The 23,466-nt window shown below is 40.8% G+C and overlaps 1 protein-coding gene across 2 annotated transcripts in view; it reads right to left on the reverse strand.

Moving 5' to 3' along the window:
* Positions 1–23,466, reverse strand: part of slit3 (slit homolog 3 (Drosophila)) — a 189,716-nt gene that overhangs the window by 141,416 nt on the left and 24,834 nt on the right. For both annotated transcript variants that reach the window (XR_004337985.1, XM_032554360.1), the window contains exon 4: positions 21,038–21,109. Coding sequence is in view for 1 of the 2 variants with exons in the window: in XM_032554360.1 (XP_032410251.1) it covers positions 21,038–21,109 (72 nt within the window). In the remaining variant the exon portion in view is untranslated. The remainder of the gene's footprint in view (positions 1–21,037; positions 21,110–23,466) is intronic.

Genomic DNA, 23,466 nt, shown 5'->3' on the forward strand with positions numbered 1-23,466 from the left:
TACACTGATATGTTTTAAGTGATGAGCCTGGAATGCACACACACACACACACACACACACACCCACGCACGCACACGCACCCCCACACACACACGCACCCGCACACACACACACACACACACAGACACACACCCGGTGTCTGCTGCTCCAGACTTGGCGGGCCTTCAAAGCGGCTCGTTTGGAGCCTCGTTCCCGTCACTCGGATCTGTCCGTGAGCGCGGTGGGTCCGGCGTTCCAGGAAGTGAGACGGGGGGCGCTAACGAGCTAATTAAAGTCAGAGCGTCCTCCAGAGACACAGGGACGACCTCAGAGGCAGCATCGGTTCGCCGCCTCTCACAACCAAATAAGTGAAATTCTTCCAGCCTCTAAACGTCCCACAATCCTTTGTGTCTGAGAGCGTGATGTCAGCGATGTCACAGGACCGGATCCGATTGGATTTTACCGCTTTGGTTTCCAAACTTTCTGACTCAAAGTGTCTTTTAGATGAGGTTATTAATATATAGATTTGGTTTGATGTGTTGGTGCAGTGAAATATTTTAGCTACATGACGCAGCTAGGACAGGTATCTGGAGGCTGAGGGTCTGTGGGTGTCGTTTGTGAGCATAAAGTTCATAAAAGAGGAAAAAGCTTCCTTTACCTGAGGTTTTACATCTACTAATGTTAAGTTATTAATATCCACTTTCTCCAAACCACAGCTGTTTTCTCTTTGTGTCTGAGCCAAACAAAGAATGTTTGCCTTCATCTGTTTTACCTTTAGCATTATTAGCTTGTAGCAAAATTTAAATCCAAACTAAATGTTGTGGGAAACTGACTCAAAGCGTTTGGTTTGTGTGACCAACTGCCTTTTTGTGTGCATTTAGTATTTTGCATAATTCAAATATGTCTGTAATAGTTTTCTCAGCTTAACAGCTCATTTTCATTTATGTGAACACAGCAGATCTTGATGCTCAATTCCAAATATTTTTTGTTTAAATAAAATTTTTCTGTGTGATTCATTCTATCAATTAATACAACTACAATCAGACTTGTTTGTGAGCAATCTGCAATCCAAATACACAGAAGAACAACGAAGCCGTCCCCCAGCAGTGTTCTGTTTACAGCAATAACGATGGCCGCCGCAGCGCTCCGTTTACGGCAGTAAAAATGGCCGCCGCAGCGCTCCGTTTACGGCAGTAAAGATGGCCGCCGCAGCGCTCCGTTTACGGCAGTAAAGATGGCCGCCGCAGCGCTCCGTTTACGGCAGTAAAAATGGCCGTCGCAGCGCTCCGTTTACGGCAGTAAAAATGGCCGCCGCAGCGCTCCGTTTACGGTAGTAAAAATGGCCGTCGCAGCGCTCCGTTTACGGTAGTAAAGATGGCCGCCGCAGCGCTCCGTTTACGGTAGTAAAGATGGCCGCCCGCAGTGCTCCGTTTACGGTAGTAAAGATGGCCGCCGCAGTGCTGGAACTGGAGGACATTTTAAATATCCAAAATAAATAAACAAAAGAAACAACAAATAAAATTAATTATGAAGTCTCTATAAACTAAATTGTTCAGTTGAGACCAAAACTCCAGACTGAAAACTTTTATCATCCAGATTTTGGTGAAAAGAGAAAAACAACAAGTCATGCAAATGTAAATTATTGAGCTGGTTTTAGTTGTCAACGCGATTAATTGATTTATTGGTTATTGCCACCGGCCTTTTCAGAAGCAATCCTGATTTTCAGATCCAGTTTGACTCGACAATCCTTCTCCTTTCCAAACTGAGATCTCAGCAGTTTGTGATGTAACCGCTTTAAACGGTTCATTTTCTACTCCAGTCAGCAGTAGAAACTGAATATTCATTAGTTTTGTTGCGTTCTGAAACCTGAAAGCAGCACAGAGCAGCAGAGACCTCCCTGCTTCCTTCAACGTGTTGCTTCATCAGAGGACAACGCAGCAACATGACTGAACAACATTCCTGAGCACCTTTTAGAAAACATCCTGACCACATGCGTTGCGCTCCAGAGGACACATGTTCTCCTGGATGTTGGGTCTGATGGGAGCCACATGCCCACTGACTCACAGCAAATATGAAAGAAATGCCAAACACGCCACAGAGAGGATAACAGGAGTTACGACACGAACCGAAACCCTGACAGGAGGAGAGCTGAGTTCATGGAGACGCGGGAAGCAACCGACTTACTGAAGCCGATTCATTCGCTCCAAATGTCAACGACTAACACGTTACCGACTTCACCGCCAGCCGGCGCTGCATCGGTCCATTCCAACGATTAATCAGATTAATCAGCAACTGATTTAGTAGTTGATTAATTGTTAACGCTAAATAAATGCCATTTGCTAAAAGAGCAACACTCAGAGCAGTAACTAGGCCAAAACTAAAAGTTTACCTAAACAAGCTTCTTTATTCAGAACCAAGTTAAATTCTGCAGGTCCACCAGAACCACCTGAAGTCCAGACCGTTTCCCCTGACCTCCGACTCCAGTTAGACAAACAAACATCTATTTAATTGATTCAAGTTTCTGGGCAACTGCTCCAACTGAAATTAAGTATGTCTTGGTTTTTATTTACCATCTTTTATATTCTATTGCAAATTTTATTATAATTTTTTATGATTTTATACCAAACATCAAATTATTTCTTTTTTATCCTTTATCTACCTGTGAAGCTCTGAGGTTGTTGTAAATATGCTATATAAATAAACGTTGGCCTGATTTAGGAGCAATTAGCTCCAGGAGTCCAGATTTAGCCTCTGGTTACGACCCACAGGGTGTCAGGCTGACTGGACGGCTGCATCCTGGTCCACAGCTGTCAGGCTGAGTGAATCTGCAGCAGAAACATCAGATGCCGGTCAGTAAAGCTGCGGCCAGTGACATCATGTCTTGTTTAACCACATGAGAGGGACCAGCAGGCGGCGGGATTCAGGCCTTCTCTGCTCCACTGCACGTCTGACGCGGTTTATTTAAGCTGCTGTTACAAACTGAAGCCTGTTTATTTGCGCTGCTCTGCGAGTGTCTGTTTCCCCAACGCTCCCTGAACGCCTCCTCTACTCACCCCAGACCGTCAGCCAGAAGCAGCAGCACCTGGCCTGAGTGTTAATACGAGAACTCAAACGATTAATCGTGATTATTCATGACAACTAAGCAGGATTTATCACAATTAAACCTGATTAACCATGAATAATCATTGATTAAACAGGATTATGATTAATTATTGATTAAACATTATTAATGGCTGATTAATTATTATTAAACATCTTTAACTGTGATTAGTTGTTGATTAATCATGATTAATTGCTTTAATTCTAATATTAATACACAGGCCAGGCGTTCCTGTGATTAATCAAGATTATTCAATAGTTAAAATAATTGTCAACTAATTTAGTAATCGATTGTTTACTGGAGTTTTTTTTTAAAGAACACACACTATAATTAAAGAAAACTGTTGAAATTATTTACATATTTTGCATCAACAATAAAAATAATCTTCTTTGTGAATCTGTTCAACCCAGATCTGCTCTACTTTATGTATCTGCAGCTAAAAATTGCTACAAATGATCAAGTGTTCACTAAAATGCTTTTATTGCATTGAAACATTAATTTTCTTAGAACTGAATTGTTTATTTTTTTCTTTAATTAATTTTTAATATAGTATAAAAGAGACTTAAAAGAAAAATCTGCAAAATATCTCATTTTTAAATCGGATTAATCAATAGAATAATCAATTAATCATCAGAATAATGATAGGATAATTGATTTCTAAAATAATGTTTTAGTTAATAAAAAGGATGGACGATGAATCGGTTTTACCGTCGGTCTGCTGCTGGTCGTTTTTCACATATTCTAGTGAATCCAGGCATAACTTTGCGTTTGCATTGTTGCACAGATTAACATTGTTCCAACATGAACATGTAGGCATAAGGAAAATGTCTCCTGTAATATTTCTGTCTGAAATCATTCATGTTGATTTGGTTTCTGGGTCCAACAGGAGGAAACAATGTGCTGACAAGCTGCTCAGTCAGCTCCCTAATCCAAAGGAAAACATTTATTCAGGCTTTCGCTGCCATTTGTGTGCCACTGTGGTTTGTGAGTAATGAATTCTGGTTAATCCCCAGATTCACACCAAGTTCCTGAGTCACCAGCAGAAAACCACAGGATCCTGTGGATCTGCTGCCACCAGCGACCCAGCAGGAAGCCCGAGCGCAGCGGAGGCCCTGCTGGCGGTTTCCACGTCTGCGGAGGCTTCAGATGTTTTCATGACGTAACTCTGGACAGGTTTAAACTTCTGCTCATTCGGTTTACTCACACTACATATTTCTCCCAGGGAGCTTTCTGACAAGCATGCAGACAATAAGACATCAACAAATGATTATTTATCGATTATTCTGATGATTAATCGATTAATCGGGTAACATAAGTGTCTCATATTATGAAGGTTTTTCAGTTAACCTTTCAATCTTTATTATATATTAGAAATACATTAAAATGCAAATAATTCTGTTTATTTTTGAAGTAATTTCAATAATCGATTAATCGTTATCATTCACATCTTCTTAATACACACAAGCAGCTGTTAAACTGAAATCATTTCCTGCCATCGTTGTGGCGCCCGCTCTAACGCAGCACCCTCTCCTGATTGTTGGTCTGCCTTTCCTCTGTCTCTCTGAGTCTGCAGGGTTTGTTCCTGTGCTGCTGACGGTTCGATGCCGTTCAACCCAAACTCTGCATCAGAATCCTGCTGGAACCCGCTGCGTGTTTTTCTTTCTCCCTCCCACAGAAACTTTATCTGCTCACGGCAGAATATGCATCATGAATCATAAACCACAGTTATTTCATTTATTTATACAGGAACTGATGTTTTCAGGACTTTCTCTATATAACCAGTGCTCTAATGCTGATGTATGAAATCTGAGTGAATTATTCTCCAATTCAGCCTGGTGACATCAAAACAATCAGTTTTCATTTTCCCAGCATATCTGAACCAATCTGGCTGTGGATGTAAACACAATAATCAGGCTGATCATAACAAACCGTGTGGAGAGCTGAAGGCCTCTTCACACCGAGGATCATCATCATCATCATCACTGAGCTGCTCTCAGTTCATGTAAACCCGGAGCCACTTTCCCGTTTCCACCTGAAACGATGCTGACGCCTTTTCACATGTTTCCACGGAAACGAGGAGCCACAACGCAACAAAACCGGGAATGCACCGATCCCCTTTTTCATTTCCAATACCGATATCTGAGGTTTGGTATCGGCCAATACCGATCTGTTACAGAAAAACAACAAATTTAAAATGTTTCTTTTATAAAAAAAACATAAACGTAGTGAATCACAAATCTATTTAATAACTCTCCAGCAGTACAGTTCAGTTAAAAACACCAAGAGCTTCACAAAGTTTGGTCAAAACATGTAAAAACAACTTTAACTGGTTAACAGCTAGGAGAGGAAAACAACTGATAAAGAAAATGAAACGGGCGTGCCGTGGTGGCGTAGCGGTTAGCGCAACCCGTATTTGGAGGCCTTGAGTCCTCGACGCGGCCGTCGCGGGTTCGACTCCCGGACCCGACGACATTTGCCGCATGTCTTCCCCCCTCTCCTTCCCTGTTTCCTGTCAACCTGCTGTCATATAAGGGGCACTAGAGCCACAAAAGACCCCCTGGAGGGGTAAAAAAAAAAAAAAAGAATTTGACTAAATTGGTCAAATATGTAAAAATAAACAGCAGCAAATCTTCCAAATGTTTCAGAAAGTGCAACTAGAAATTCTAAATATAATGTAAAATAAATAATAAAGCATAACATAGAATCAGACTGAATAGATCCGCTCTTATGGAATGGGAACATTGATCCCTGATCTAGAATTGTTTTCAATATCGAGATCGATATAGATATTGATATCAGATCGGTGCATCTCCAAACAAAACATTTGCATTTTACTGACGTCAGGTAAACAGAACACATTCTGCACCACGACTCTACATTCGTCACATAGATGCAGCAGATTTGCCTGACTGCTAAGCAGCTAATGCTAGCGCGACTCAAACGTCGCAGCACTGACCTCATGCTAAGCTATGCAGACGCTCTGTCTGCGCTGACGAAGATCCGCTCACACCGAACACTCAGAGTGGCTCCAACTGAAGGCAGAACAACCCATTTTCTGATTTATTCCCATCAGAGTTATTTCACCACTTGGGGGCGCTCATGCAGCATCAAACTTTAATCACTGAATGTTTGTTTGTTTAATCTTTAGTTCACCAGGAACAACCCACTCACATTAAAATGTTCTACCAGTGAATCGCGGCACACGGAGGTAAGAGAACGTTCATAGCAAAAACAGAAAAAGGTTAAATTAATGAAACGTTCCTCAGTTAAAACATTTTCAGACAGATGCTTCCCTCTCAAGATCAGTAAGAACAGCTCTAGTGACACCAGCAACTTCTGGTTTATTTAATTCTGAAAACTGAAAGGATTTCTTTCCAGGTTCAGTTTGGACTTTAGGCGCCAAAAGCAACAAAAATTCTAAACAAAAATTATTATATAAAGGCCAAAAATTAGGAAAGGTTCACTGCAAAGGTAACATCCCAGTCCTGAACTCTGTAACCAGACAAACTCTGAACTTCAAGTTCCAGAAAATGACACTCATTCCTTCCAGTTTACCACAACATAGTATGAATTATGTGACAGGAAGCAGAAAGCTGCAGCTTTAGGCACCAGGTCTTGTCCTTCGTTTGTCCTTTACCTGCCTCAAACACGCAGCGGTCCGGCCAGCGAGGAAGAGCTGCAGCGATTCGTGGCTGCTGGATGTGAAGTGGCTCATTGTTTCCTGTGAAGAGCCTGCGGTGCCTCAGTCGCCTTATATAGCGAAGCTACAAATTAGCGGGCAGGCCTCTGGAGCCTATTGTCTCTGGATGAAACAAACCGGTCGCAGTCATGCAGCGACACACACTCAAAGCCTCGGGTCTGACCGCAGGGCTGATGCTGCGCTTGTAAAAATGACCAGAATGGAGGATGACAAGTTCAGAGAGAACAGTGTGTGCGGCAGACCGCAGCTGCTCTCCTTCCTGAGTCCTGATGCTGCATGAGGTTAGGTCCATGCAGCTGCAGGAGACGCAACTAAGGCCATGTAACATGATGTAACCCGCCAAAATAAAAGCTGCAGGACCGCATGATAAGAAAAGACAAGAAGAGAAACAAAGAAAATGGAGAAAAGGGAAGAAAATTTCCATATTTCTGTTTAAATCCTAAAACAAGCATTCCAGCTTAATTTGTTTAGTTCAGTCTGACACACCCCCCCGCACACACACACCCTCACAGCGACATCTAAACCCAAACAAGATAAACCTCCATGTTTGCAGCTTCATCTCAGTAACATAGACAAGCTGCCAGGGCTTGGTAGGATCTTTAATTATCGTCTTCAGTCTAAATCATGTTACGTTCATTGTCTCCTTCTGCTTCCTTTGCTCTTATTGGTGGAACCCAGTTTTCCCATTTGTTGCTGCAGCTTGAGGATTCCAGCCCACACTTTTCAGAAAAAACAAAAGAAGGAAAGACAGTTTTCTGGAGGGAGAGTGGTGAACCAAAGGTCAAACTAAAACAGATCTGAAATGATCCTGCAGGCAAAGACAGGCCGGCTGCTTTTAGCCTAAAATCCCGTCTTCACTGCTAATCCAGACGCATTCAGGAAAACTCGATGGAGGACGACCTGCAGCAGGACTTCTACCTGAGAGGAACAGACTGTTCTGCTTCAGATCCGGCCGCCGATCTCCAGACGGAGACGAGGAGGAGGAAAACTCAGCGGCAGGCATCCGTGTGTTTTGTGTTTGTTTCTGTTTGTATGGGACGTATAAATATATCCGTAAAGGTTTTCAAGTGGCTTTGTGGTGTTCTGGATTTAGATGAGGCCTGGCTGAATCTCCTCTCACCCCATTCATGTGGCGCAGTCCGCATTTCTGCTGAGTCTCACTTCTCCTATAGGCTCTACCGCAGCCAGGCGCACAGTCCCACTCTGTTCTGTCTGGGTGCTGCGGCTCGCTTCAGCTCCTTTTCACTCCGTTTATACACCAAGTATAATAACAGCAGCAGCATCTTTAAAGCTCTTTAAACTGGTGAAATGCCAGAATCCGTCCGAGGTCAACTGGATCCACCGTTCTGAGGAACCAGAACCGGCTCCTCTGGGGGAATCTCAGAGCGGGACAAATGGTTCCTCCGGTGGGTTCTGGGTCAAAATGTGAGCAGAAAAGCCTCCAGGGGGCGAAGCCTAGCCTCCAGGGGGCGGAGCCTAGCCTCCAGGGGGCGGAGCCTAGCCTCCAGGGGGCGGAGTCTAGCCACAGGGCTGCAGGCGAGAGCCGCACTTCGGCTGCCATGATGCGGAGGGAAAAAAGTTACCTAAAAATGATCGATAACATTATTAAAAAATATATGTCCAAAGCCTCAACAGTGTGTAAAATATAATCTGAATTATTTATGCAATATACGCTCATTAAACCAGTAGTTCCCAAAGTGTGGGGGGCGCAGTGCCATTGCAGGGGGGGAGCGGGAAGCAGTATGGATGAAAAAAACCCAAAAACAGTTACACAGTTAAAGTGTCTCACTGTAAAGATGGTTTGTAGTTTGTTTTTTTGCAACCTGAAGTGTGAAATAAACTTCAGTGGAGTTTGAAAACAAAATATGTGTAAAGGTTTATGTCTGGTTGACTGATGTGGGACCAGTTGATTTTTTTCCCTTTTTGGGGGGATTTTATTGTAATCATTGGGCCCAGAAAATCTTTGGGAACCACTGGATTAAATAGTGAATTTCCTGTCAGTTTTCCTCTGAAAGCGACACGAAGGAGAAGCTAACCAGCTTCCCTAGCAACCAGCTGTGTGGTTGCTAGGGAAAAATAATCAACATTCAACCAATCAGCGTCGGGCGCTCAGACTATAGAAGATGCCAGAAAGTTTTGGGTTGCCATGTTTTATAAGCTTTAACCTCCACATCGCTCTGCTCTTCACTTTGTTCTGGTCATCAGATGCTAATGTTGCTAACATTTCTATTGTTTGCTGGTGCTGTTGTTGCCTGTGAGTTTCTGCTGCTGTTTTCGTGCTAATGTTTGGCCGGTCTGAGCGCTGAACTCCTGTTTGCTGACTCAGATCTATGAACATTCATATCTGGTAGATTTATCCAGATAAATCCAGACGGTTTGCTTGGTGTTAACCAGCAGAACCTGGTTCAGTCCTTCTGACTCCAGAGTTAAACTGATGTGATTATTTCTGTCTCAGGTAGAAATCTTCTGCTGTCATTAGTTGATTCTCTGAAGTTTGTTCAGAGTTCAACTTCTATTATCTGTTGACACTGATTTAAAAATTAAATCCTTTATATTTTGCAGGTTACTGAACATTTGACTAATTTACTATCACCATGATAGCGATGTTTCTTCAGGCTCCAGGATGGTTTTTATTTAGACGTTGGCTTTGTTGTCTTTCTTGATATTTTGCTGGATGAAGAATTTTATATTATTGTGGAACTGCAGACATTTTCTTACTTTTCATTTGAATCCGCATGCTGGACTAGGAAGGAAAATCCCAACATGAAGTTTTTTCACCAGCCGCCCCTGGACTCCATCATGAGTACAGAGTAAAAAAAGTTGGAATTCATTCAAAAACCACAATTGACTGCAATAAAAAAACTGCAGCCACGCTGACTTCATAAATGCAGGTCTGACAATGAAACTCAGATAGTTCTTGACTAAAGCTGCAGTCGTTCTGTTCAGATGGTCATCAGAAGTCGACTTCTCCATTAGCGGTGCGGCGCAGTGCGGCGCGGCGGCCCTCTCTGCTGCCACTAAACGGTTAAAGCTGAGCGAGAGTTGCCAGTCGCAGTGATAGTGGTGTTTCTGCGCGACCTGATCCGGCTCCAGGATGGTTTTCATTTAGTCAGACGTTGGCTTTGTTTTCTTGACTCATGATGTCAGAGCAAACGGAGCCATTTAGCCCCTTCCAGCCAGCAAGTTACGCCACAGTAACTTAATGACAAACAGGCAAACCGTGAGTTAGGCTCTAAAGGTCACTGCATGAAGCTGGATGAAAGTCTTCTGAACTACAACATTTTCCACAGTGAAATGTGCAGAAAAAGGTTTATCCTAAAGAGATCTTTTTGATGTTTAAAACCTGGATGTTCACTTATGCTTTGTGAGGTTTTTACTCCACTAGTTCAGTGATTTAAATGTTCACATTATGAAGATAAAGTGGATGAGGTTACAGCACTCTGAGGTCTTCATTCTTTGCTCACATTTAAACCCGTTGCTGTGCAGAAATCCCAGCAGTCTTTGCGGGAACGTGTCGATCCGAGACAAACGAGGCGACAGGACGGGTTTGTTTCTGAGGGACATGAAGTCCACGTCTGCAGTATTTCTGTTTCTGTTGCTGTAACACTGAGGCGCAGACTGTTTGTGGCTCATCCATTCATGTGTGTGACTGTTTATAAAACGCTGGTTACATCAGAGAAATAACAGTTTTGGTTCATTTGTAACAATAAGACCTCATTTAAACAGTATTAATCATGGGAGTCGAAGTGGAAGAAGGGTGAGGCCCCACATGTACCGCTGTCCCCGTACAGAGAAGTGCAGCTCTCAGGTCCCATGGATGCCTGTCAGCGTGTGTGTGTGTGTGTGTGTGTGTGGGTGGGTGTGTGTGCAAAGCAGACATTAACCAGTCCTTCCCATGTAGTTCGTAGCCATAATAGTGATCAACAAAGGGCAATAGCTGTAGACCTCCCAGAGAGACGAAGACCGACTGAAATGTTCCCACTGATCTCCTGGCATTAAACACTAATCACATATTAGTGTTTAATCAGTGTAGGAGTGTATGTGATGCTCTCTAGTTCAAAATACATGGAAAGATCAAACTTAAACCAGAAAATGCTCAAATAAACAGAGATTCCTTAAAACATAAGATTATATAAATTAAAGCTTTAAAATATTCATGAAAACACATTTCAACTATCAGGAGCAGCTTAGAACAAGTACAAAACCTTTAAAAATTGGGCTTTAAAAGTTGTACAGTGTTTGCAGATGCTCTGAAAAACTGATTTATTAAACTTTACTGTGAATAAAAACAGGAATATTTCTACGTTCTCCTAAATTATTGATAAACTCTGGTTTCCCAAACCATCATCAACCGTCTCATCTTGTGACCTGTTTGCTACACTCCAGTAAACATCAGTCTGTGTTTATTTTCATGTTTCATGACAGAAAAGTCTTCCTGCTATCTGATCAAAGTCTTGCTCTCTCTCACCTTCTCACAGCCCAAATAAACAGCAGAAAGCTGTTTCTTTCTGGGAGCTTCTTCCATCTCTGTTCTTTGCTCAGTAACAGCATCCACACCGAGGAGTGTTGGTATCAGGAAGACCCGGTAGCTCTTCGCTGAGGTGCGTTCACTGACTGGGTTTTTAATCGTCTGATTTCTTGGTGCATCTGTAAAAACCTAAGTATTTAATAATCACTGGGTTGAACTGCTGAGGAAAGGCTCTTATTTACTTCGCTGTGCTCTCACTGCTGAAGCCAACCACATTAGCTCTTACACAAAAACAAAGCAGGAAGCCAGAACCAAACTGCCAACGTTAAAAAAAATCCTGTTGGAAAAATAAATCATGTGAAATAAAAGCCAGATCATCCGTTCATTCTGTCGGAACGGAGAGAAAACACAAGGCAACAATCAACAAAAGCTTCTTTTTCCTCCAATTCAGGCAGAATGAAACTCACGCTTTGCTCTCTTAATCTCTCCCGTCTCCTCCTATGTCTTCGTTTCTTCTCGTCTTTTCCCTGTCTTTACCTGTTAGCGTCCCACCCCTCCCTCCTCCCTCCATCATCTGCCTCCTGCTGTCTCTTTTCTCCACAGCTCTCGCTCCTCTGCAGCTTCCCAGGGAGACGAGTCTGTTTTTGATTAGAGTTCTCATGTAAACCTAAATTGTGATTAAACAAACGCTGCGTAAATGCGTTTGGACCTACAGAGTATCGAGTTTGTCTCTTCCTAAATCAGCGAACGCGCCGGCTGCTCACGCACAGCCGGGACAGGAGACACGTCTGCAAGCAAACTAAATATAAGACATATGCATACTTAGGGCTGGATGCACACATGAGCAAACAGCTTGACATGGACAGTAGATTCATACACAAACACAGCCGACTGCACAGATTACGACATGTGGCCTCAATCAGAGCCTGTAAGTCTGCAGAGACGCTCCTGGACGCATGGACAAGCGAGTTGGACCTGGACATGTCCACTTCCTGCAGGAGTAAATGGCTCAGAGGGAAACTCTGACAGTTGCACAGTAGGTTTGTGTACCAGCAGCTCTGCGGCTGCAGCCGCTGTCCAAATCACCTTTATTTGTGAGGAGAAATTACAACCACATGCTGAATCTGAGCTATTTAAGGGCAAACATAAAAATCTCTTGCCGTATAAAAAACAACTGGCTCAGAGCCCCACGCAAACCTTAACAGGGTTTAGCTTGAGGCAAGCTAGCAGTGGAAACGTTGGGTTTAAACACAAACAACAGATTATTTAGCTAATTAAGGGCGTCCAAACGCTCTGCCAGGTGGGCCAAAACATGCACATTACACTCACTTTAGTTTTTTCAAAGTTAAAATGATTCTTTTTAAACCTGTTGGCCAGTAAACCAAACATTTTGCTATTTTAATTTGACAAAACACATTTTTGAAGGAAAGGGAAGAGTAAGTGGATTTAAACTTAAACAGGGTTTTGTGATTTGCCTTGTTAAGAGAAAAGCATCCAGTTTGTAATTTATTCTGGGTTTAACTGGAAAAAACTCTATTCTTAGCAACAAAAACAAACTTCCCCCTAAAAGCGCTTACTATTTTTAAACAGGATTAATGAATTCATTAAAAGCAAGTTTGGCTTCAACAAAATCTGTTTCTGAGTAAAAGTCACTGATCGTATTTATTATTAAATAAAAAGCAAACGCGCATTGATTCCTTTGATTTGTTCCAAACATTTTCAGTTGTAAGAAGATTTGAATTTATTGGTATAAATGAAAAGCCTCCATATGCAAAATCCAACTGCCTGGTTGTTATTGGGTTTCTGTCACACAAAGTCTATTTTAATAGTAAAAACACCAAATATATTTTAATACGTATCAAAATGAGCAGCATAAGCTAACATCTGAGGACCGTTTCAAACTTTTACCCTAAAACCCCCAAACTAGGAAACTTTAACTACTTACAGGCCACAAAAGTCAGCAAATTAAAAATCCAAAAATCAGTTTTTCTTTTTTAGTTTTACCTGCTCAATGATTTTTAATAAAATCTGTAAACAAAACACAAAATCTTACCAAGTATTTCTGTCCAGGTTTTATCTTGGTTCACACGAAATAAGACAAAACTATCTTACACGTAACTTTTCAGGAGTTTTTAAAATATTGGTGGAGAATTAACTGCTCCACTGGCAGATTATTTTCCTTACAGGAAAAACGTCTTGTTGTGAGGGAAATAATCTGTCTTATTTAAAGTGCACTAAGATACTGGCTCTAAAAACACTTGGTAAGATTTTGTGTTTTTGCAGTGTGTCATTAAAGATCCAGAACATAAACAGACCTCCAGACTTATTAAAAGAAAGCAAACATTTTCCAAATTATCTGTTATTGAAACAAACAATTTCAAAACAATTTGGTCAAAATGTAAATTTAGCCAAAAGATTTTTAACCATAAATAAAACTTGGGAGTGTTTTGACGTATTTACAGGTTTGAAAGTGTGCAGCTGCTTATTTACTCCAAGTTCTGTTTGCATCAATAACACTTTAGGACTATCTGTAATTTAGAAGCATAATAAAAGAAAAATAGACTTGAGTTGTTTTGGCAGAAACAGAAATCCTTTTCTGCACCATTAAATATAAAAATTATCCACCCATTTCTATCAATTATGTATTTATCTATTGGATTTAATTGCCTATTAAATCGTTTTAAATTAAATAAAAACACAATAGCTGTTGACGTGTGAGCAGAGAATATAATCTAAAAAAACCAACCGGTTTTTCTCACTGTGAGACTCGAGACCTGCAGTTCACAGCAAAGAACCGTTAAAAAGAATCAAATTGCTCATCTGGTTAGAAATATCTATATTTAGAAGTTTTCTGCTTTTGTTACATTTTCATTTAAGAGTTTCCTGTTAACTTCTGTCATGAAGTCATTTATAAACCATCTATAAACCATCTATAAATCTATAAATAATCTATAAACCATCTATAAATCTATAAATAATCTATAAATCATCTATAAACCATCTATAAATCTATAAATAATCTATAAATCATCTATAAACCATCTATAAATCTATAAATAATCTATAAATCATCTATAAACCATCTATAAATCTATAAATAATCTATAAACCATCTATAAACCATCTATAAATCTATAAATAATCTATAAACCATCTATAAATCTATAAATAATCTATAAATCATCTATAAACCATCTATAAATCTATAAATAATCTATAAACCATCTATAAATCTATAAATAATCTATAAATCATCTATAAACCATCTATAAATCTATAAATAATCTATAAATCATCTATAAACCATCTATAAATCTATAAATAATCTATAAATCATCTATAAACCATCTATAAATCTATAAATAATCTATAAATCATCTATAAACCATCTATAAATCTATAAATAATCTATAAATCATCTATAAACCATCTATAAATCTATAAATAATCTATATAGATTTATATATAGATTATAAATCTATAAATAATCTATAAATCATCTATAAACCATCTATAAATTTATAAATAATCTATAAATCATCTATAAACCATCTATAAATCTATAAATAATCTATAAATCATCTATAAACCATCTATAAATCTATAAATAATCTAACCATCTATAAACCATCTATAATATAATAAATACTCATATCCTATAAACCATCTATAAATCTATAAATAATCTATAAACCATCTATAAACCATCTATAAATCTATAAATAATCTATAAATCATCTATAAACCATCTATAAATCTATAAATAATCTATAAATCCTCTGGTTTAATCGCCTCATTCACATCCAGTTCTGTCCTGTTTTTGATATTTCTGAGTTTTAAGTTTCTCACTAATGTCTCATCAGTTTCTGAATTCATATTAAATCCACAGGATTTTTAGGCCACATGGACTAATATGGAGTTTTATCACCATATTTTGTGATAACAACAAACCTGATGATAAGAACTGTCTATTTTTTATTTATTTAACTGTAAGGCTGCAGCTGTGTCACAGCAATTATGGCCCCACAAACACAAACACTGCTGAGAAACATTCCTATTCTTTAGCACAACAGTCACATACAGTCTGATTTGTGTCACTAAGCTGCCCATAGTAACTGGAGTTAATCCTGTTTATTAATATTTATCAATTCTTTGAACAAATCAAAAATAAAAATATCAAAAAACTAAAGATAGTTTTGGGGCTTTTTGTTTAATATTAATTGAAATTTATCCGAATTCTTCTTATGATAAGAAGTTTATCACAATAAATGATAAACGGTGTGATAAATGCCCACTTCTACCTGCACTTACCACAGATTCATTCCTTCTCAGGTTATTTTAAATCATTTTTAATTATTTTAATGGTCTTAGTTTTTTGAAAACACTCTGGAATAAAACTGAAAATGAAATCAGATAAATATGAAGAAGAAAAGAGAGTTTCATTAGAGCAGCTCACCAATCAGCAGAGAGGATCCATCAGCCAATCAGCAGAGAGGAGTGTATTAATTACCAGCTGGTCCTGAGTAAAGGATTTAAATAGGCCGCCTCACAAACACTGAATTGCTGACCGTTAGACTCCAGCGGACAGTTTTCTGTTCTGCTCCGTTTCTCAGCGTTTACCCAGCGTTGTTCTGCAGCTCGGTCGGGTTAAGTATCCGCAGCGACTGGATCCGATTGTTGTCCTCCCTCTGGACACAAACACTTTCCAGTTCAGCCTCTAAAAAGCCCCTCGGCCTGACAGCCTCTGGCGGCGACGCAGTTCATGGAGCGGCGAAAAACAGTCATTACAACGAAACCCTGAAGAACCCAACAGGATTACCAGAACCGCCCTGCGATCTGACGGTTCTTCCTCAGGTCAGCATGGAAGAGCAGCAGGAAGAAAAACAAATCAAAAGACAAACTCTGACCTGCAGCAGGAGAAAAACTAACCCTGAACATGGTGCTGGCAGCATCATGCTGCGGGGAAATGGACGGAGCTAAAGCTCTAAAAATCTGTCAAATTATGAAATACTTTTCACAAAACACAATAAAATCGAAATTCAACAACTCTGGCTTCCTCATCTAAAACAAACACAAAAAATATTATTTATGTATTAGCGCTGAACGATTAATCGGTTTAGTCATGATTAATCAATTATTGAAATAATCTCCAACTAATTTGGTAACTAATCGTTAACTGGAATATGAATCTTCATAAAAAATGCCATTTGCACAAAATCAGAGCAGTAATTAAACAAAAACTGAACAAAAAACAGAAACATTTTCCTCAGTTTTAGCTTCACTTGGTTCAAAATCTCATATTCATCACCTTTTGTTATGCAATTATTATTTGGAATAGAATTATTTATTTTATACTACCTTTACAGATCAAAGTTTTCTATCCGATTAATTAAGGGCCCCACCGGCCCTTTAAGAGCATTCGCCCAAAATGAAAATGAGTTTGATGACATATGATCTTTTCCATCCAACCTGATAAAAGTTTCAGTGTCAGACGATCAAAGCTTCTAGAAATTGCTTGTTTTAGTCTTTATAAGGAGAAAGTTTCATCTGTTTGTAGCAGAGCAGATTAGGTTTTTCATTTTTCTCCACATATAGTCGAGGTAAAAAGGTCGCCTCCACCACAGAAGAACCTGTTTATGTTGAAACATCTCATTTTGTGCTGCTATAAGGACCAAATCACTGCGTATGTTACAGAATATTCATCATTTCGGTGTAATTAGAAAAGTATTTCATGTCCGGAGTCTGATCCGGCCCCAGGCTTCACGTCCCTCTGGGCCCCTGGCCGACCAAACACACGTAACCCGAGGAGAACCAAGTTGATCCATGAGAGGAGCTGGCAGCAGCCCAGCGCTGCTCCGCCTGCTGTCAGCATCTCTGGACCAGCATGCAGCTACAGAAGGGACGCAGCGGGACGGGTCCGGTCCGGTCCGGGTCCGGGTCCGGATCCGGTCCGGGTCGCTGTTGGACTGGAGACAGGTGGTGAGGACAGCGTCTCTCAGGCTCCCAGAACCACCGACTCCAGGTTTACATCCAAAACAACGCTCTGTGTTTACACCAGGCCTCATGCAGCTCTCAGTGGAAACGTCCTAGTCAAAGTTCAAGCTCACTGAGAGTCTAAGGATGTTTCCCTCCTGATGGTCCGGTCGACCCGGTTCTACTGGAACCAGAACTCCATCATCTGCTCCACCTCCAGCTGCTGTGGTTCTAAGTCAAACCAACCTGTTCCCCTCCTGGCCTGTGGGGGCGCTGCACCAAGAACCACTGAAGGAAACGACACAAAAACCTTTGAAGACTCTGAGAGCAACTTCCTTCTTCGCCAGATGGAAACAAGATGGAGGAGTCAGATTTTAGTGTTGGAGGAGTTTTCTAAAGACGATAAGACATTTCTGCTGCTAGCACTAGGCTAACGCTAGCATTTGTTTTGGTTGTATTTACCCAGAATGCCCTGTGCTGTAGTCCACTTCCTGCTTTTAGAGGGGTCAAACCGAACCCACACCGAGGTTTGGAGGACCAGAGGTCAGAGGTCGATTAGCATTCACACCTCACCAACTGGACCGGACTCTCTAAGGAATTGGACTGGAGTTAAATTAAAGCGAACCTCTTAAAGTGCTGGTGTAACTCAGGCTTAAGGGCTCTTAAAGAGACGGCGCTCTCTGTGGGGAAGCAACCACAGACTGCAGTGGCTCCTGGTTCTGGGTTCTTTAGCTAGAACCTGGAAGAACCCCAGGCTCCATCCTGAAGTCACGTTTTCCATTAAAGCGGGAAGTTTTCATGTCTTCATGCTTCATGTGTTGCTTTGTCCAAGCAGAAAAATGAAAGTTCATAAAGAGGTAAATCAGCCAGAAACATGGCCGCCCCTCCTCCTGCTTTTCTTCCCCTGGTCGGCGCTCCAGCTCCTTTCCTCTCCAAACCTCAGACCACACGGCTTTAATAGGAGGGTTAAGAGGTAATTCCTATCACACTACCATCATTTAATATCTAACCGAGGCTGACAGGGAGGAAGGCTGCAAATCCAAACCAGAAAGCCAACAGCAGCCCCATCCCCCGTTTCACGTCCTTCTCTACCTTCATCCTGAAACAAAGTTCTGTTCTTTCTGTTTTACACCTACAGACGTTCACATCATCACCTCTTCCTGAGAAAAAGAGGAAAAACTGTCGAGTTTTAGGAGAGAAAATCAGTAAAAGTGACAGAGAAGAAAGTCCAGAGTGTAATTTAACTTCTGCTGATGGGAATGTTGGGATATAAAGAACATGAGATTTATGATGTTAAGTTTGGATCGCATTCATCGCTTTCCGTTCTCCTGAACCGTCCGTGGAGATTCGAGCTAAAAAGGAGGAAAATTCAAACGACGGAGAGCAGTTTCAGGTTTTATGGAAGAACTACGCAGCAGCATTGTCTCTGCAGCGCACCGCGCCGCACGCAGGGGGCGCTGCAGAGACAACGGCGGCTCCAGGTTCACTGGGTTCAACCAGCTGGAGGCTTCAGAGAAATCTTCACCCAAATCAGAGATTAATAAAACGACCTAAACCGCTCACACCCAACAACCAGCAGCAGAAATAATTATAATTTATTCCAGTAAAAACTAACAGAAAAAATACTTTATAGCTGCTAAATTATATTTAATTAATTCAAACATAATGAGTGAAAAAAGGTCAGAAAAGTTTCCCTTTATGATTGATTTTATTAATAAGAAACAAACCAGCATGTTTGTAAGTGAAAGTGTGATGTCATCGATGACATCACCTCTGACATCAGAAATTGGTTACTGTTGAAAAGTTGGTAAAAATATTTACTCATCAGCATTCGTAGTTTTTATTTCTCCATCTAAATAAAAATAAATACTGAATAAATAAACAAAATCAATTTTGATGAAAAAGAATAACTGTATAAAAAACATAAATAAGTAAACTTAAAAAAACTTAAGTTAATAAATACAATTACCTAATAAAAAACAAAAATAAAAAAAGTAAAATTAATTACTTAAAATTAATTAATTACTACAGATACAAAATGAAAAACATAATATAAATAAATGTATCAGTTAGTCAATTAAAAAAACAAAATACTAAAAAATTAACTAAATAAATAAATAAATACCTGTGAATAATTAAAACTGTAATTGTCAGCAGTCATATTGCCTGTTTTCCTATTTGAGCCTCGCTGACACACACACACACACACACACACACCCCCACACACACACACACACACCCCCACACACACACACACCCACACCCAAACACACACACACACACACCCAGGAATAACTACAAGAACAACCACAGAGATCCAGACTGTAAAACCAGTAAAACCAGTAAGAAGGTTCTTGAACCTGAGCTGACAAAGGAGAAAACAGGCTGATGGAAGAATGAGATGGAGAGAGATTTTAAAAAAAAGAAGAAGAAGAAGTGGGAGGCTTTGCTGCATCACTCTGACCTCTGACCTCTTTGGGAAAACTCCAGATTCCCAGACAGAATCATTCAGTTCACCTGAGCAGCCGGAGGAGCACGGCGCGGCGGCCATGTTTGTTCACACAACACAAGAGAGGAGAACGATAAGGAGGGGAACCATAGAGAGGGGGAACGATAAGGAGGGGAACCATAGAAAGGGGAACCATAGAGAGGGGGAACGATAAACAGGGGAACCATAGAAAGGGGAACCATAAAGAGGGGGAACCATAGAGAGGGGGAACGATAAAGAGGGGAACCATAGAGAGGAACGATAAGGAGGGAAACCATAGGGAGGGGAACCATAAAGAGGGGAACCATAGAGAGGGGGAACGATAAAGAGGGGAACCATAGAGAGGGGGAACGATAAAGAGGGGAACCATAGAAAGGGGAACGATAAGGAGGGGAACCATAGAGAGGGGAATGATAAGGAGGGGAACCATAGGGAGGGGAACCATAAAGAGGGGAACCATAGAGAGGGGGAACGATAAAGAGGGGAACCATAGAGAGGGGGAACGATAAAGAGGGGAACCATAGAAAGGGGAACGATAAGGAGGGGAACCATAGAGAGGGGAATGATAAGGAGGGGAACCATAGAGAGGGGGAACGATAAGGAGGGAAACCATAGGGAGGGGAACCATAAAGAGGGGAACCATAGAAAGGGGAACGATAAGGAGGGGAACCATAGAAAGGGGAACCATAGAGAGGGGGAACGATAAAGAGGGGAACCATAGAAAGGGGAACCATAAAGAGGGGGAACCATAGAGAGGGGAACCATAAAGAGGGGGAACCATAGAGAGGGGGAACGATAAAGAGGGGAACCATAGAAAGGGGAACGATAAGGAGGGGAACCATAGAGAGGGGAATGATAAGGAGGGGAACCATAGAGAGGGGGAACGATAAGGAGGGGAACCATAGAGAGGGGAATGATAAGGAGGGGAACCATAGAGAGGGGGAACGATAAAGAGGGGAACCATAGAGAGGGGAATGATAAGGAGGGGAACCATAGAGAGGGGGAACCATAGAGAGGGGGAACGATAAAGAGGGGAACCATAGAGAGGGGAATGATAAGGAGGGGAACCATAGAGAGGGGGAACCATAGAGAGGGGAACCATAGAGAGGGGGAATGATAAGAGGGGAACCATAGAGAGGGGGAATATAAAGAGGGGAACCATAGAGAGGGGGAACTATAAAGAGGGGAACCATAGAGAGGGGGAACGATAGAGAGGGGGAACCATAAAGAGGGGAACCATCGAGAGGGGAACCATAAAGAGGGGGAACCATAAAGAGGGGAACCATAGAGAGGGGAACGATTAGGAGGGGAACCAAAAGGAGGACTCACACTCGGCCCAGTTTGGGGTTGGACTGGAAGAGAAGCTCTGGGAGGAACTGCAGCTTGTTTCTGTTCAGGCGTCTGCAGGGACAGAAACAACATGGAGGTTAGGACCAGATTCAGGTGGACCACACCTGGACGTACCAATCAGATCACAGCGCCTCCCGCAGGTTATCAGTGCTTTAAAACTCCTCATCATCACCTTCCTCCTCAGATAAGACTGAGTAAAAACATTCTGTTGGTTTGTTTGGGGAAAAGCTGGATGAAAAACTTCCTGACCTCATTGATGTCTGACAGGATAAGAATGTGAGCGAAGTCAGAGTTTCACTGATGAAACGCAGTCAGGTTTAACTCACACGGCTCCAAAACACACCAATACAACTCAGGGAAAAGTAAGAGCAACCACAAGATTACATCAACTGCCTGAGATGAGAAATTTATTTTAAAAAATCTATGTATGAAGTGAAATAATAATAATAATAATAATAATAATAATAATAATAATAATAATAATAATAATAATAATTCATTTTTGGTTCACTCTGATTTGGAAAAACAGACAAAAAGAAGCCAGTAAAGATGGAGGACAAAAACAGCTGGAACATGTCAGAGTTTTAGTTATTTATTGGACATAAAAAGGTTTGAATCGCTGAGGAGTTGTTTTTACCAGATGTACCTGAATGCACCATGAAAGCTGGTCAGCAGGGTACCAGCAGCTGCGTTTCCATTCAGCTTAAAATCCCAAAAACTGGAATTCTTGAAATTAATTTGCTTAAAGAAAACAAGACAATTAAAAAAAAAACTTATTTTTCAATAAAAAGGCTTTTTGAGGTGGTTTTCCAAAATTAGTGCAGTTAGCTAAACAGCAATGGAGAAGATTTATGGAATCACACGAGTCATGTGACCCACAACAGGAAGTTACTACTGGCAGAAACAACAAAGAAGACGCCAGGAAATGGTTGGAGGATGATGGTGCAACTTATTTTTTAATAACTTATTGCGTGAATAAACTTATTCATATGTGACTTTATTTTAATTTCTTATTTAATGGAAACACAGCAACTACTAAAATTTGTTTTTTCAACAATAGTGGAACATTGACAATGTATTTGAAGCACTGGATTTAAACTCACATCTTTGAATTAAAAATGTTTTTATTGGGTTTATTCTACACTTTGCTCCATCCAGGTGTTAAGAAACGATTGGATTCAATTTTACCCAATCGCTAACGTTTAACCAAGGTAGCTCGACTGAAAAGGAAGCTGTGCTATAAAGCTAACCGGAAAAAGCAGGTGCTGTCAGCAACCATCCTCCACCGCAAAAACAGCTGTGCCGAGCAGAAAAATGTCTTTGCCAGCAGAAAAATGTCTTTAGCATTCGACTTGTTCCAACTTTAATTGGTAAATATTTGGAGGCGTGGCCGACAAGGACTGAACGGCTTCATTCACTTCCTCCGCTGCCGTTGCTAAAACTACAGGCAAACTACAACTCTAAAACAGCAGAAAATCACAACTTCTCCACCTGTTCACCGATTGATTTGGTTGAAATTTAGCTCAATGACAGAAATCCCATATAGAGAAAGAAAGGGAGATGAGAATTGAGGAGAAATGCATAGAAAGGCAACAATCTGGTTAGATTTTATTGGTCTGATATTAAATGTCATATTTTCTTCAGCTGGAATGAGGAAAACATCATATTTAACAAATAAAAGCTTGTAAACACCAATCTGGGTGTAATTAACCTAGATATTATGTTGAAGTGACAGAAGCTATTTATCATTTATTAAATATGACTGCATATATAGTGTAAGTTACAACCTTTTTCCAAATGGCATTCCTCAAAATTTGACACAAATACTTCACTATTACAATCTGGAGAAATTTTTTAAATGTTTAGTGAATTTACTAAAAACAGAAAACCAAAACTCACGTGTATAAAATCTAACAAAGCTAAGATTTTAAATTTAAAACCATTTTTTGGCAGTTTCCTCACAGTTAAAGTGATTCAGGAGAAACAGATGAACTGAAGAGTTTCTAATCAGTAAATTTAGCCACAAATAAAGTTTTTAAGTGTTTTATCAGAGAGCTGCGGCTCTTGCAGCATAAAACATGTCAGATGTTGGAGATGTGTCTTCTCCTGGTTCACATGTGAGCAGAAGATAAACGAGGACAACGCCAGCGGAGGGAGTGAGAGCGTTATCAGGTCGGCTGAGAAATGAGGCGTGGATGGGAAAAAGAGACGCAGGGCGGGGTCACGGGGTCACGGGGTCACAGGGTCGTGGCGTTGAGTTAGTGTCGGAGAAGACACAGACACAGACCTCTGACCTCCGAGACAGAGAGAAAAATCCTCCTGGACTTTCACTCTGATCCAAGCAGAGACAACAACAAAGACATATTCACTGTTTCTGACTGGATAACCTGATGGGAGGAGATACTCCA

The sequence above is a fragment of the Xiphophorus hellerii genome, chromosome 23, assembly GCF_003331165.1.
Source record: "Xiphophorus hellerii strain 12219 chromosome 23, Xiphophorus_hellerii-4.1, whole genome shotgun sequence".
Lineage (NCBI taxonomy): Eukaryota > Metazoa > Chordata > Actinopteri > Cyprinodontiformes > Poeciliidae > Xiphophorus > Xiphophorus hellerii.